This window comes from Muntiacus reevesi, chromosome 6, assembly GCF_963930625.1.
Source record: "Muntiacus reevesi chromosome 6, mMunRee1.1, whole genome shotgun sequence".
NCBI classification, from domain to species: domain Eukaryota; kingdom Metazoa; phylum Chordata; class Mammalia; order Artiodactyla; family Cervidae; genus Muntiacus; species Muntiacus reevesi.
Window position 1 is genome coordinate 104,074,917 of NC_089254.1, and position 15,597 is coordinate 104,090,513.

The 15,597-nt window shown below is 35.6% G+C and overlaps 1 protein-coding gene across 1 annotated transcript in view; it reads left to right on the plus strand.

Annotated features, from left to right (window-relative positions):
• CNTNAP2 (contactin associated protein 2) overlaps positions 1 to 15,597 on the plus strand; it is a 1,529,631-nt gene that overhangs the window by 64,907 nt on the left and 1,449,127 nt on the right. Inside the window, exon 3 of the mRNA XM_065938525.1 lies at positions 4,400 to 4,593. Within this exon, the coding sequence (XP_065794597.1) occupies positions 4,400 to 4,593 (194 nt within the window). The remainder of the gene's footprint in view (positions 1 to 4,399; positions 4,594 to 15,597) is intronic.

The window sequence follows — 15,597 nt, forward strand, 5'->3', positions numbered from 1 at the left end:
GATGACATATGACTATTGGAAATGTTAGATACTACAAAAGTGGGGGGTAGCATAGAAATAGCAAATGAAATACAAAGCTGGGACAACAAACTCATATGCAGGTTATAAGGAAAGTGATTCCAAAAAATACTGCAGACTGGATTTCCCAGGATACAGTTTATGAGTCAGAGAAGTGCAAATTTTGTAGGCAGTACCTTCAGGATGAAAACCTGGGGAAGGGAAGGGAAGGAAGCAGAAATAGGCAGAGGCGGTAGTCAACATGCGATGCAGTCTCCATGGAAGCTTCAACTTCCAATTTCTCAGGGAGCTCTGAGACCAGACTGTGGTGACTATTTATAGTTTTTCGCAGTTGGGACAATGGTATTGACCATTTCTAGCCCCTGGACAGCCCATTGTTACATCTGTATAACCCTAGGAACGGGCATGACCTTGTGTAAAAATGCCTCTTTTTTAACCCAGGGAATCCCTGAAGGGAATCACAGCTACATTTGGTCTTCCAGCAGCAGTGTAAATATCTGAAAGAATAAGTCCTCTAGTCATATATTAGAAGCAAAATGGCAAATCACAGCACGCATTGCAGAGGTGATATTTGGACTGAAATTGCTGGTCCTTGAAGGAGAAATAATATTTTGAGGGAGGATCATAATAAGTTGAGGGAGGATTTGGGAAGGTATAGAGGGTGTGTTTAAGTCTTTTGCTTGTGAAGGTGTGGACCATTTATTTCTGGAGGCAATGAGGATCAATTGAAAAATATTGAACTAGGATTAACTATGATTAGATCTGCCTTATAGAAACATCATTCTTGTACAAGTTTAGTTTGAATAAATAAGGGGATGAAGACTGAGAAGATAGTCGTGAGGTGGTTATACACACATTCTATAGATAGCACATATGTAGACTGAAACACACACACTTTATATAGATGGAGCACTTAAAAATGTTTTTGGAAGTATAATTTAGATATGGTGAAATGCACAGATCTAAAAGAGAAGTTGATTTTGAGCAGGGGTTAACACATTACAGCTCTCTGGCCAGCCTCCTGTCTTTATTAGTAAAGTTTTATTTAATCACAGCCACATCTTGTTTCTGGATCTTCTATGGCTGCTTCATGCTACAGTAGCAGAGTTTAGTAGCTGTAGCAGTTTAGTAGTTATAGAAGTAGCATGGTCTGCAAAGCCTAAAAATTCAGTGTTTAACCCCTTAGAGAAAAAGTTTGCAGACCCTTGATCTAGGGTTTACTACTTTCAAGTAATAGAATCATTTCAAATGTGAAACTCAGTACAGTACATTTTTTCCTTGCCTCATATCCTTTGTGCTATTGTAATCATACGTTTTACTTCTACATTTGTTATAAACCCTCTTATTCATTGTTACTATTTTTGTTCTAAGCAATTATCTTCTAAAGAAATTTTAGGAACATTAACAAATATTTCATATTTACTGGCATGTTTACCATTTTCAGCATTTGTTTCTTCATGTGATTTCAGCATGGCCAGTTTTCCCTGCAGCTGAAAAATTTCCATTTCTTATACAACATGCCTATTGATGATGAATTTTCTCAGCGTTTGTCCTAAGTATCATTATTTTGCTTTCGTGTTTGAAGGGTATTTTTGCTAGATGTATAATTTTACACTGACACTTTCTTTTTCTTTTCTTTTCATCACTTCCTTTCTTTGTTTACTGGCTTGCACTGCCATTGTTGAGATGTTATTGCCCTCTGAACACTTTTAAGATTTTCCCTTTAGCATGTTGTTTTGACCAATTATTTATGGTGTGCCTTGGTGTATTTTTCTTTGTATTTACTCTTCTTGGTCTTCAGTGAATTTCTCAGATATTTGGGCTTGTATTTTTCAACTATTATTTCCTCAAATGTTTTTGTTTTTTTTTCCTGCCTCAGTCTCTACCCTTTCTGCTTTTCATACTCCATTTGCATCATTGTCAAGACATTTAATGTCATTCTAAAGGTTACTGAACTACTGTTCATTATTAAGCCTTATTACCCACTGTGAGCTTAGGCCTGAATGGTTTATCGGAACCTGTATTTGAGTTCACTGCTATTTCCTTCTGTTTGGTGGTGCTGGTGGTCAAGAACCTGCCAGTGCAGGAGACATAAGAGACATGGGTTTGATCGCTGGGTGGGGAAGATCCCCTGGAGAAGGAAATGACAACCCAATCCAGTGTTCTTGCCTGGAGAATCCCATGGAGGTAGGAGCCTGGTAGTCTACCGTCCATGGGGGTGCAAAGAGTCAGACAGGACTGAAGGGGCTCAGCACACACTATTTTCTTCTCAGTTTCTAATCTGCTGTTGAGCCCATTCAGTCAATGTTTTATTTCAGACATAATTTCAAGTCCAAAAGTTCCCATGTTGTTTTCCTTTGTTGTTTCTTTTCTCCATTAAGGTTTCATATTTGTTTCTTCAATATTTGTATGTTCTTGTTCAAATAACACAACTAATTTATAATCTCTCATGTAAAGTCATGGTCTGTTAATTTCATCATCTGTTTCTATTATCACTAACTGACTTTTCTTTGGTTATGAGTCATATTTTACTGCTTACCCACATATCTGATATTAAAAAAATGTTTGTGCTGGACATTATGGATTCTATGTTACTGAGTTTCTTTCATATTTTCATGAAAGTCTCATGAAAAATAAACGTCCAGTCTTCCATAATGGAGTGTTGAATTTCATTCAATCAAGGGGTTAATTCATTTGTGGATCAGCATGATCTTTTTTCAGGCTTATTACCAACCATTTTTTCAGATGTGTTCAGAGTAGGATTAGAATTAGAATCCTTATTTTAAGATAAAATTATTCTACTCCCTTTCTGAGATCACCAATGAATGCCTATTGTTGTTCAAGTTCTCTCAATCTTGTCCAGTCTGAAATCAAACTACTCCCAGGACTGTGCATCTTGTGGCTATTGTTCATTTCAGGTCTCACTTCGCTTTGTCTTGTCAAGTCTTGGTCTGCAAATACACAGCTTAGTATTCATCCAAAGTCTGAACTGAAGATACTCACTGGAGACCCTATGGGCATTCCCAAAGTTCCTTCTCCTCACATCTGCCCCTTCCCTGATATTCTGCCTACGAATTCTGTATTCCTCAAGAGCTTTGATTCTGCTCTGTCTTCAAGTCAGTGATGCTGTTCAGAATTTTCTTTTATGCCATGATCTGGAAAGTGAACCATGCAGAAAGCCAGGAAGCTGGCAGGGCTCATTTCATTTGTGTATCTTATCTCATGAATCAGAGTCCAATATGGTGTATTGTCTAATATCTTAAAAGTATAATCCTATATATTTTGTCAGGTTTGTAATTCATTGTGGTGGGAGAGGTATTCTATCATAGTTGAGAGCAGAAATAAGCCCTGTAAATATCATTATATGAATGATATATCACTGATGATTTGCAAAATGATCTTTATTAGCATAGACTTCATAAAATAAATTATTTTACTGTCAGCTTTTAAATTCCTTATTTGAAAAGTGAGGCATATGTTCTCATATACTGTGCATTGGATAATTTGTTGAATATTTTCCTATTATTTACTACCATTAGTAATCAAACTCACTCAAAAAATTATATTGCTTCTTAGAACTAAGCATCATGCCATATTTTCTGTAATCTATTTATGTGCAATCATAGTTGTTTCACATACTGTTATAAATTAGGAGTCTTTTTGTTCTGTGTTAGTACTGTTTCTCTCATGGATATTTTCACATTCTTACTCTTTGCCAGTCATTTATTTTATTTTACTAAAAGAAGCTTCACTTCATTTAGTGACTCAAATTATTTTCCTAGAAATGTGTTTATCTAGAGTCATTGGTTGCATAGCTGTAAGAGTTAGTGAACATATTGACTAATTTACTATATATCTTAGGTCTCAGGAGTGGATGTAATATTAGGCTTCATCTTGAGAGGTAGTAGTGTTCTTTCAACTCTGAACTTTCTAAAGTAAAAATATATTTTAGAGTTGTGTATAGTTGCATTTTGTTTCATTTATGATCTGCTTAAAGATAAATCCTTACATGAGGAAATGTTAGATTGCTACATATCTTTTCCTAGTGATTTTTAGTTGAAGAATTCATGGTAAATTGATCAAGCCTCAGCCAATTAGAGTTTGACATGTACTAATAAGATCTAATTGAGGAATCATGAAGACATTTGCTCAGGAGAAAATGAGCACATAATTACACCATAAAGAGGTCAGAGTGTCAATGTTACCCTGCTAGAAGAATATTAGTTGAAATCCCCGTGGCATCTATAAAGGATGCTTAATAATGTATCTGTGAAATATAGTACTTCCAACGCCAATTAAAAGATGTAGAATGATCCATTGTCAATTGCAGAAGTTCAACATTAAATACCTATTTCCCTCCTCCTGTCTCTACCTTACTCAGGTGCTGGGGGATGGTCTCCATCCGACAGTGACCATTATCAGTGGCTTCAGGTTAACTTCGGCAATCGGAAGCAGATCAGTGCCATAGCAACTCAAGGAAGATACAGCAGCTCAGACTGGGTGACCCAATATCGCATGCTCTACAGTGACACCGGGAGAAACTGGAAACCCTACCATCAAGACGGGAATATCTGGGTGAGTCACTGTCAGAAAAAGACACAGAACTGAGTCTGCAGATATCTGAAAATGGTAGTGGGTTCTGGTGTGTTCTTTGGCTGAGGAGTAGCTGTCTGACTCCTCCCATCCCTAGTGCAGTCTGGGGAAGGGCTTGGGAGTGAAGTGGTTGGAGATTGATCTTGCTATTTTTTGTTTCCTTATGTGTGTGTCCTCTAGTACTTGCTGAGAGAGAAAAGAAATGTGAGCTAAGCAAGAGAAGATGGGAAAATGAATCCAAACCCAGTATCCCCTACCCTGCCCCACCCCAAGCCTTTTCTTAGTGATGAAAAAACCTTTATCTTGCAAAGTCAATGCAATGGGTGCCTCCTTCCCCAACCTCTGGTGTATTTCACAGACAATACAACCACGCAATAAAGCTATTTTGAAACCTGAAAAAAAAAACTAGGTAAATAATTCAATAATGATAGAACACTAGAATTCTTTAAGCACAATGTTTCAAGTAACTGTATTTTAGTTTGTAGCACAGATCTGCAGTGGTACAAATTATGCAAATTCTGAACTGAGAATTAAGTAAACAGAAGAAAAAAACAAAAACTCTTCCGTGCCTCTGTCTACTGAAAAAGATGCACAACTTGAGAGCTGCGAGTTAAGTTTTGTTTGGGGCAAAATGAGGCTCCAGCCTGGGACGCAGCACCTCAGATAGCTTTGAGAGACTGCTCCAAAGAGGCAGTGGGGGAAGGTCAATCTACTAGATTTTGGTGAAGGGGGAATTCAATACAATTAAGCGCTCATTTTACAAAAGGTTTTCTGCTAGTCTCGAGGAGCCGATGTCCTCATGAAGGGGTTTAGTACCACTCCTTAGCTACCAACCATGTATATGAAGAGGCAAATAAGGTCGAAAAATAGTTTTAAAGAAAAAGCAAATAGAAGACCAGCCATAGCCTTGGAGTACATTAGATACCATGGTGAGCATCCCCTTCTCAATTTTAAATATTTTAAATATTACTAGTCCTCTCTCTAAGGTGTGTGCACTTGTCTGTATTTATGTGTTAAAAACCACCAAGAAGCTGTTTATTCATACATTCTTGTTGGTTGAAGAATGTTTCTTTAGGCTGCAGTTTCTATCCAAGGCTTAGGGCAACCAGTCTCAATCCGGGCTACCCTTCTGAGTTGCCTGAGAAGAATTTAAAATATATGAATGCCAGGCCCACCCAGGCAAATTAAATTAGAAACATGTAAATAGAATTTTATATTAATGACTCTGATATTTTTTACTTCAATTTGGGTAAAATGTTGAAATTATGAAGAAATAATTTAGAGGAGTAGGAGCAGTGATATAGGAAAGAAAATACTCATAAAGGTAGTTTAAACCCCTATTACAAATCTGTAGTCATTTTATTTTATTATTTTATTCTGAAGAAAAAAGGTAGTTTGATCCATTTACTCTTAAAACTATATTAATTAAATTGGAAAGTTTTGTGTATTCAATCAAATATTCACAACATACAAATTAATTATATATGCTATAAAATACTAAATTTTAAGGGATATATTTTAATTTTTTTTAAAGGCAGTCATAACCAAAATCAAGTAAAGCCATCAATAAGAAACCAAAATTGAGGAGATGGGAGGAGGAGGAATGGGAGGAATTTGTTTTTAATTTTTGTATTAGATAGAATTCTGGGGATTTTTGACCTGATCAGGGCCCACTTCCAGAAAGGTTATAGCTTAAAACTCTTAAGTAATTTTTGTGAGCAGGCAGAGTTTAGTGCTCTGAACTTGAGTAGGTGGTCATTTCCACAGCAGTTGTCCATGATCATAATTGTCATGTGAATTAACGATATAATACTCTGATAATAAAACATACATATGCCAGAGTAGTCCTTTAGAACTAAGAAGGGTGACATTTTCCAGCATGACTTGGACTTTTCTGGTTTATATAAAATGCCAGAGGTTGAGTCAGGGAGACAAGGAGTCAGTCTTTCACAGACAGGGAGTCAGTGAAAAATATCACAAATTGTGAAGGTAAGCTATTAATACATCTACATAGAGGACTCTCAATTTTTTCTGATGGTGATCAAGGGTGTATTTCTATAGTTTTTTGCTTTTCTGATGTTTATGTTTGTTGCTTCCTTTCAAATCATGTACTTCTCGTTAAAACTAAGAACATGGTAAGCAATGAATGATTATTTCTAGATAAAACTATGGTGAGTTAATTATAAAATTTTACAAATCAAAACAAATTTGAGACACAAGTTAAATGTTGCAAAATATACTTAAATGCCAATGAACCTGCAATAGAATTTACAATACTTTAATAGTCTATGATAAGGAATTCCTGGGTGGTCCAGTGGTTAGGACTCCACTTCAACTGCTGGGGGTCCCAGTTCGATCCCTGATTGGGGGGCTAAAATCCCACAGGAATCAAAGCACAGCCAATAAAATCCAAAAAATCCCCAAAGTGTTTTATTCCTTGATAATGTGAAAAATAGTTCATTGCTTTGGTGTTTTATAAAAGATAAAATTCATTGTTTCTTGAAAGTTCTTGAGTACTTTTGAACTTATGTCTTAACATGCATTACGTAATTAAAGTTTAGCCCTTAGGGATCTCAACCAAAAATATACTTGACTTACATTTATTACCAGGTGAGCCACAAAGGGAAGCCCAAAATATTGGATTGTGTAGCCTATCCCTTCTCCAGGGGATCTTCCCAACTCAGAAATTGAAACAGGGTATCCTGCATTGAAGGCAGATTCTTTACCAACTGAGCTATCAGGGAAGCCTTAAATTTATTAAAAATGGTAATTAGATATCTCTTTTAATCTAACTGTTTAACATAATGTATACTGCAATTAAAAGAGGTTTCTCACATAGAGAAGATTGGATGTTTTTTTAATAGACAACACCTTATCCGATGTAAACTTTCAGAGTAAAAAGATTTCAAAGCTGATGAAGTTTTAAGGTTACTTTAACTATCCTTTCCTAAAAAGATTGGTTACCTGAGGAGAATGCAGTGTAAAGCCCATTCAATCAGTTAAATACTGTTTTTAACAAATGTCAATGGTTATTCTTTCTATGATTGCAGAAACGGACAACCATGACCAATTTTATTATAATATTCTTGTTAAATGCCCATATGGAGATTCTGAATTATTTTATGACCATTGCATGATAATGTTAAAATAAGTGAAGAATTGGTCATGTAAATAAGAAATTACCACAGTCTCACAAGATTTTAAAGTCATCAATCTCATACTGTGGAATGAGAATGATTCTTGAAGAGACTTCTAAAGAGTTTATCTGAATATTTAATACTCAAATATGTGAGTTGCTATTAAATAAATGTGCTAAACTAGTCAAGCCTTCTTATTCCTCTTTGATGATACTAAAGCATTATAGAATCCTTTACACTTGATCCACAATGCCATTTCCTTCTATTTAGATTTTCCTTTCCTATATAAAAGGAAATATGTGCAGGTTGGTAAAATTGCCAAAGAAAAATTTTCCATTTACATATTCTACAAACTCTAATTTGCATACTTTCCAAGGTATTTTCAGATTTCCTCTGTACAATCTGTTAGAGAAAGGAAGGATTCTATACAAGCATTTCTTATCAAAAGTCCATTAAACATTACATTCAGTAAGAAATTCCAGCAGGTCTTTCTAAGAAGCTGCATTTAGTTTTGCTTAGGAAATTCTATTACCGGCTTTGAATGTAGATATTTGGGGCCAAAATAAGAAATTGGAGTATTAATAGTGAATGCTTTCTTTACATACTATTACTGTTTTGCAGGATAGTTACATATTACAAATTGACTTGTAGTGCAAACAGTTTTTCTTTCTCTTAAAAAAATGTTTTTTAATGGTTAGAAAATGCTTGTATATTCCTAATTATTTTTTTAAAATAGTTTTTGACCCCTTTTGTTAATAGTATCAGACTAGAATCAGTAATCACTGAATATATTAAATGGCAAGTCCCATAGAACAGCAATGTTTTATTATATTTAAATTGCATGGTTAAATACTTATCAAGGATATAGGAATATGTAAGTTTGTATTCTCTAAGCAATATTAAATAGAGTATTAATTTCCTAGATGTGTTAAAAAAAAAAAAACTCAGATCTCTTTGTTATTACATACTTACCATATATATGTGTGTATATGTATATACACATAGACACATAAAGCTTAATTTTTTCTAATAACTTTAAAACATTAAAAAAAATCTGAAAAGTAAGTAGTAGTTAGCAGATTGATTTGGTAGATTCTTTGATTTTATGAATATCAAGTCAATAGCTGGAACATGCATTCTCTACTTTTTTATAAAATCAAATAGCACATCAGCCAAGATTTGCATAATAAAAATTTCCTAAAATATCCTTCTTGATCAGCCCATGAGTTTGGAAAGAGAATACCAAGATATGGATTCCAAATTTCTGAATTCAAGTATATAGGCTCATTAATTTGGTTTTATAGAATTGCAGAAGTCCCTTGTGCCTCAGATTTCTTTTCTGAGAAATAAGAATGATGCCTTTTGGAATATTTAAGTGAAATTATGCAAGAACTTTTGCAAACTATAAGGATTTAGAAATGGGTTATCGATTACCAGTCTTAGAAGCATTTTACAAAACTAGTGTAGTATTTGTATTCAGTAACAATAGTCTATTATAATTTCCAGATTTTTTTAGCCTCTCTCTCTCCTTTCCAGATCCAGTTGACCCATTTACTCTTATTCAAGATTTACAATATCTGACAATATTTTTGATGCAAATAGTATGACAAGGTAGGAAGTGTAATGGGGACAAATCCCTGGCATGTTTTCCAGTTCACAGGTGGAGTGGCCATTGCTGGGGCGGGGCAGGCTTGTGAGGCATGGCTAACAGACCTCGCTCCATGCCAAGTGCCCTGGCAGTGCTTATAACAAATTATTTGTTTCCATAACAATGGCCATGCGTCCAATGAGCCAAGTAAGGGGATATTGTTTAAAAACAAATGGATTATTCTGTTCAGTCTTTTCAACCATTTGTTGTAGTGGTTGCACAAATTTTCCAAATCATTTAAAAATCTGTTCCAATTATAAATGTAAAACATAACTGTTTTACAATTCAATAGTATGTTTAAATTCTTTCCAAAAAAATCTAGAATTTTTCCTGCATATGACACTGAGGATGACAACCATCCTCATCACTTGATTCTGTCTCATCCATCAGATAGTATTAATAAAGGCCTCTTCTTCATTTAGGACACTAAAGGAATTTTTTTCACCAATGGGTAGGAATTTATCTTGTTTATTTATGTACACACATGCATTGTTGCTGCAATCAGCCATTGGGGGAAATGAACCAGGCAGATATATTCAAAATACTATTATAAATAGTTTATTGAGAAATAAAACATATCAGAGTAATCTGCATTAAACCGTTTCTGAAATGAGCCTTGAAATAAATAGGGTAAGACATTTTTAGGAATTGTATGGAAGAAAATAATTTCCAAGGTGAGTTTGCAATAGGCTTCTTATTTCTGTGAAATAGATTTTTCTGCTTATACCCCTCTTAGGATGGGTGACATTTTTAAAGTCTCATGAATTTTAATATGTTGAGTGGATGTTCCAGATCCTTTTGCATAAACTGTAATGCCTCTACTAGTGAATTTTGATCACCTTTCTAAATACACATTTGTACCATGTGTGTTTTAAGAGGTTACGAGATTTTGTCTTGTGTCAATTCGTGAGTCACTCACTAGTCTACACATATGTAGAACCATTATCACTGACATGGTTATATGTTTAATCCCCTCCCCCCCAAATTTAGAAGATAAAGATACTATGTTATTAATGATAGTGAGTATATTATTGCCATATAACTATTAGGGAAAGGAAAATGATATAATCTTATACATTTTCTTACAGGCAATGAAATAACCGTATATAATCCTTCACCATCTAGTATTTTTATGTATGAGATGAAACAGAATATATGTAATTATTGTTGTAATTTTTTAAAGCGCATTTGATTTCTTGGAGAACTCTCTGAAAGAAGAAATGTTCTCATTAAGCATAAGGACGTTCTCAGGTGTTTTATTTTACTCTGGACTAAAATAATGGAGATGCTAATACTTCCTTATCAGATCAAGTTTGGAGTTAGGTGACATGAAGCTAAATGACTCCAGATTTATATAACATATTGATAGGCACCTACAAATACTTTGAATAAATATCAGTTCCTTCACGTAAGATGCATGTCTCTGCTCAAGTGGTAACTTAGTGGATTATAGAGGAACACTAGGATGGGTTTCCCAGGTGGTAGAGTGCTAAAGAATCCATCTGCCAATGCAGGAAATGCAAGAGACATAGGTTTAATCCCTGGGTCTGGAAGATCCCCTGGAGGAGGAAATGGCAACTCACGCCAGGATTCTTGCCTTTGAAATTCCATGGGCAGAGGAGGCTGGTGGTCTGTAGTCAGTGGGGTTACAAAAGAGTCAGATACACTGAACTCCTGCACTCACACGTGCACACACCCACACACACCGACACACACCCAGGATACCTACAGCGGGGAACTGGGACCACAGGGAGGCACTCTGCTTGTGTGGCTGCAGGCCCCCAAGAAGCAATGAAAATAACAGCTCAACGGTGCATTCTGGAATCAGACCACCCAGGTCAGTCATTGTAACTTTACTACACAGAGTTGTGTAACTCTGGGCAGATTCCTTAGACTTTCTGTGCCTAAATTTCCTCATCTGTAAAATGACTAATAACAGTACCATCTTCACGTACCTCAGTAGTACCTACCTCTATGGCTGTCAGTATTAAATTGATAATCCATATGAAGAACTTAGAACAATAACTGGCTCACATTAACCCCTTAATTATTATTAAATTTTATGGATTTGTGACTCACAGATATATCACCATAGTGTTTTATATTAGATCTGTCCTTGAAATTTCAAAAGAGCCTGTTACTTGCACCTCACAATAGCTTTTCTCTATTAACATATTGATATGTATATTATATTATGTCATGCATCTCAACGTGGAATGACTAATAACTCATTTTTAAGTATAACTGAGCATGTAAATTTATGTCATTTGAATCGTCATCCTATTGCCATATGGAGTCCCGTTCATTGCAGTACAAATTGTGTCTGGACAGATGTTTCACATGTTTGTATTAAGCTTCAGTGAAAATATGACAGTAATGCTTCCCTTAGATATAGTTTAAAAATTCATTTTTATTAACTTTGGAAATCAAGGAAAATATTTAACCTGTTTTGACTACAGTCCTCCTTCATATCATCTTAGGCTAATTGAAAAGTGGAAAGATAAGCAGACTCCAAAACAGATTTATGAGTATTGGCTGAAACAGTCTGCTGATTATCCATGGAGTTAGAGAGCCCACATTAAGTGTGCAAGCCAGATACGCCAAGATTTCTCTGCAGCAGCATCACCTGGGAATTTGTTAGAAAGGCAGAATCTCAGGAATTCACCACAGATCTTTCAAATCAGAATCTACAGCTTAAAAATATACACGTTAGAAGTATGGGATTAACAGATGCACACTGCCATATAAATTCATAAAATAGATAAAACCATAAGAATTTATAGGAAGTTATATTCAATAACTTGTAATAACCTATAATGTGAAAGAATTGAAAGAAAAGTATATATGTATATGCATATGTATATCCAAACCACTTTGCTCTACACCTGAAACTAATACAATATTGTAAATAAACTATACTTCAGTTAAAAAAATATCCACAAGTGATTCATGTACATACTAAAGATAGTGCTTTTTTCAGTATTTGAGGAGCTCTCATGAGAAAGAGGAATCGGCATTGAATCCTATGTTTCCAAATCAGAAGGCAGAGTTAGAAGAATTAGAATCCTCAGTGCAAATTTCAGACAGACTTGTCATGAAAAGAGAATCAGCTTTGATAGGTACTTGCTAAGCACCTACTATTTACTGAAAGTTGGAGATAAACACAATTACTGCCTTCTAGGGCAAAAAAAAAAAAAAAAAAAAAAAATCTAGTGGTAATGCTAAATACATAAATTTTAAATTATTTTGAATGACTATATGTGTCCTAATGGGTAGCAGCTTGCACATGTTGTTCTGTAAACACACAGAAAACTGATTCATTAAGAATTGTTGATGGTCATGGTCAGTAAAGCCTTCTAGGGGAGCTAAGTATTATTGGTTAAGTAGGGAGAAAATTGGTGCTGTGAAGAAAAGTGGGAATGTTATCAGGTACAAGCTAGGACTGCTTGCCATATCAGAGGCCAATAAATTGAGAGATGAGCTGTTGGAACAAGAAGTGGAGATCTTATTCAGAAAGCCAGCAAACCAAGAAGATGATGGATTCAGTTCACTTCAGTCACTCAGTCATGTCCAACTATTTGCGACCCCATGGACTGCAGCACGCCAGGCTTCCCTGTCCATCACCAACTCACAGAGCTTGCTCAAACTCATGTCCATTGAGTCGGTGATGCCATCCAACCATCTCATCCTCTATCTTCCCCTTCTCCTCCTGCCCTCAATCTTTCCCAGCATCAGGGTCTTTTCCATTGCATCAGTTCTTCACATCAGGCAGCCAAAGTATTGGAGCTTCAGCTTCAGTATCAGTCCTTCCAATTAATATTCAGGACTGATTTCCCTTAGGATTGACTGGTTGGATCTCCTTGCAGTCCAAGGGACTCTCAAGAATCTTCTCCAACACCACAGTTCAGAAGCATCAATTCTTTGGCACTCAACTTTCTTTATGGTCCAACTCTTATATCCATAGAGGACTGCTGGAAAAACCACATCTTTGGCTATATGGGCCTTTGTCAGCAAAGTAATGTCTCTGCTTTTTAACATACTGTCTAGGTTGGTTGTAACTTTCTTCCAAGGAGCAAGCATCTTTTAATTTCATGGCTACAGTCACCATCTGCTGTGATTTTGAAGGCCAGCAGACCAAGAAGATGATAGACTAGTGTTCCCAAAAGCCATCTTACCCAAGTTAGAATTCAGGCTTCTTTTATGCTAGAAGAGGAAAGGATCTGGTCAATCACTGTAAACTTCTTAGCACTCAAATCCTTTGTTCTGGCTGTCCATGTAGATGAGGTTACTTGTGTTCCCTTAAACCTCCAGCAAGACAAGTGTTAGTCTCTGTTTCCCAACTTTTTATCTCCTATGTGAGAACTTTTTATCATATGAATATAAAGTGTTACACCTTTAAAGGTCAAGCCTGTAATGTTCTTTATCTTTCTGGCTTACTTCACTCTGTATAATGGGCTCCAGTTTCATCCATCTCATTAGAACTGATTCAAATGAATTCTTTTTAATGGCTGAGTAATATTCCATGGTGCATATGTATGATAAAACCCACTGGAAATAAATAAATAAATAAATAAAATAAAGGTCAAGCCTGGGAGGCAGAGCCTGGAGAATGGGCTTTCATGTATATTTCATGCAATAGGAACAAGCTTTTAAAAAAGTGCTGAGTCAGCATGACTCAGCACCGGCAACAGAGCACAGAGGTTAGCGCTGAAGGGTATATCCAGGATGGCGTCAGGTTTGTTCTCTGTTACAGGAAGTCATTGCTGGCAGAGACTCTTGTACTGACATAGGTAGAATGGAAAGTGAGACACTATACATAATCATGGCCCTTTCTCAGTTTTCAGATAATAAACAAATGAATAAAAAGTAACTTTTTTAAAGAATTCTGAAACCATATCCTTTAAATCAGTAATGTTTAAGTTATGTAATGTGAACTCTCTACCTGTGGCAGAATGCTGGATTTGATGCAGTCCTTCATGGCACATCTCGGGAATACTCTTAGTACTGAGTTCATGGGCAGGCACAGAATAGAAGCTTAAGAGTATAGAATTGAATTGAAGTACTTCATTCTGAAGGCAAATGGGCTGAAGGTGAAATTCATGATGTTACTTGTATCTGAGTCACAAATATAGATATACTGGACCCAATACTCAATATGGAGCCAAAAGTCATTTTTGTTTGTTTATTTTAGCAATAAGCAATAACCATTACTATAATGACCATTTGCTTATTTTGACTAAATGAAAACAATCAGAAATCATTTACAATATTTATAAAACAAGATAGCATAGGCTTTGGAGCTGGATTTGAAATATCAGAACCTATTCTAGCATTTTGTAACTGAATATTTAACCATATTAATTGACCGTTTATGGGCTTTAGTTGCCTTATCTGTCCTTAAGAATAGTATGATTTAGTTATAATGACAGTAAAAATCACTGTAATAACTGTACATAAAAGCTGGCCATCTTGGATGACTTTCATATGCTTGTGTCCCTGGTGACCATGAGTATATCTGTATTACTCATGTCACTTATGCACACAATTTTGCCAAGTAACTAATTTAGTCAATGTTGACTTTGAGAAAGAACTAATAGAATGTTAAAATGTCTTGGCAAATACATTTGGTTTGCTTGAATAAACTTGCTTAATTACAGGCTGTATTATCATTCTGGCAATGAGATGTCGTGTTGATAGGTTGTCTGAACAGTTCACTCAGCATCAATGCCTTTTCAGAAGCCTAGAGAAAAGATGCCCTTCTAAAAAAATTAGTTTATAGTTACAAAACAAAAAGATTATTTGAGATAAACATCAGCATTTCTTCCATGAACTTCACTGATCTATTTTGATGAGATGGTGGATCAGTTGTATTGCCCTTTAAATGGTTTATAATCATGTTTGTGTGTGTGTGTGTGTACAATATATTATATTATTCCAACAGAGAATGAGATGGTTGGATGGCATCACCAATGTGATGGACATTAGTTTGAGTAGGCTTCGGGAGTTGGTGATGGACAGGGAAGCCTCATGTGCTGCAATCCATGGGGTCATAAAGAGTCAGACACTACTAAGCAACTGAACTGAACTGAATCATGCTAATGTGCAGCTTTAGTGAGTGCAATGTATGAAAGCATCTTCCTGTGATATAGCAGAATGGTTCAGAAAACTCTATCTGTGCCAATGAATAAATAATAAGAGTGA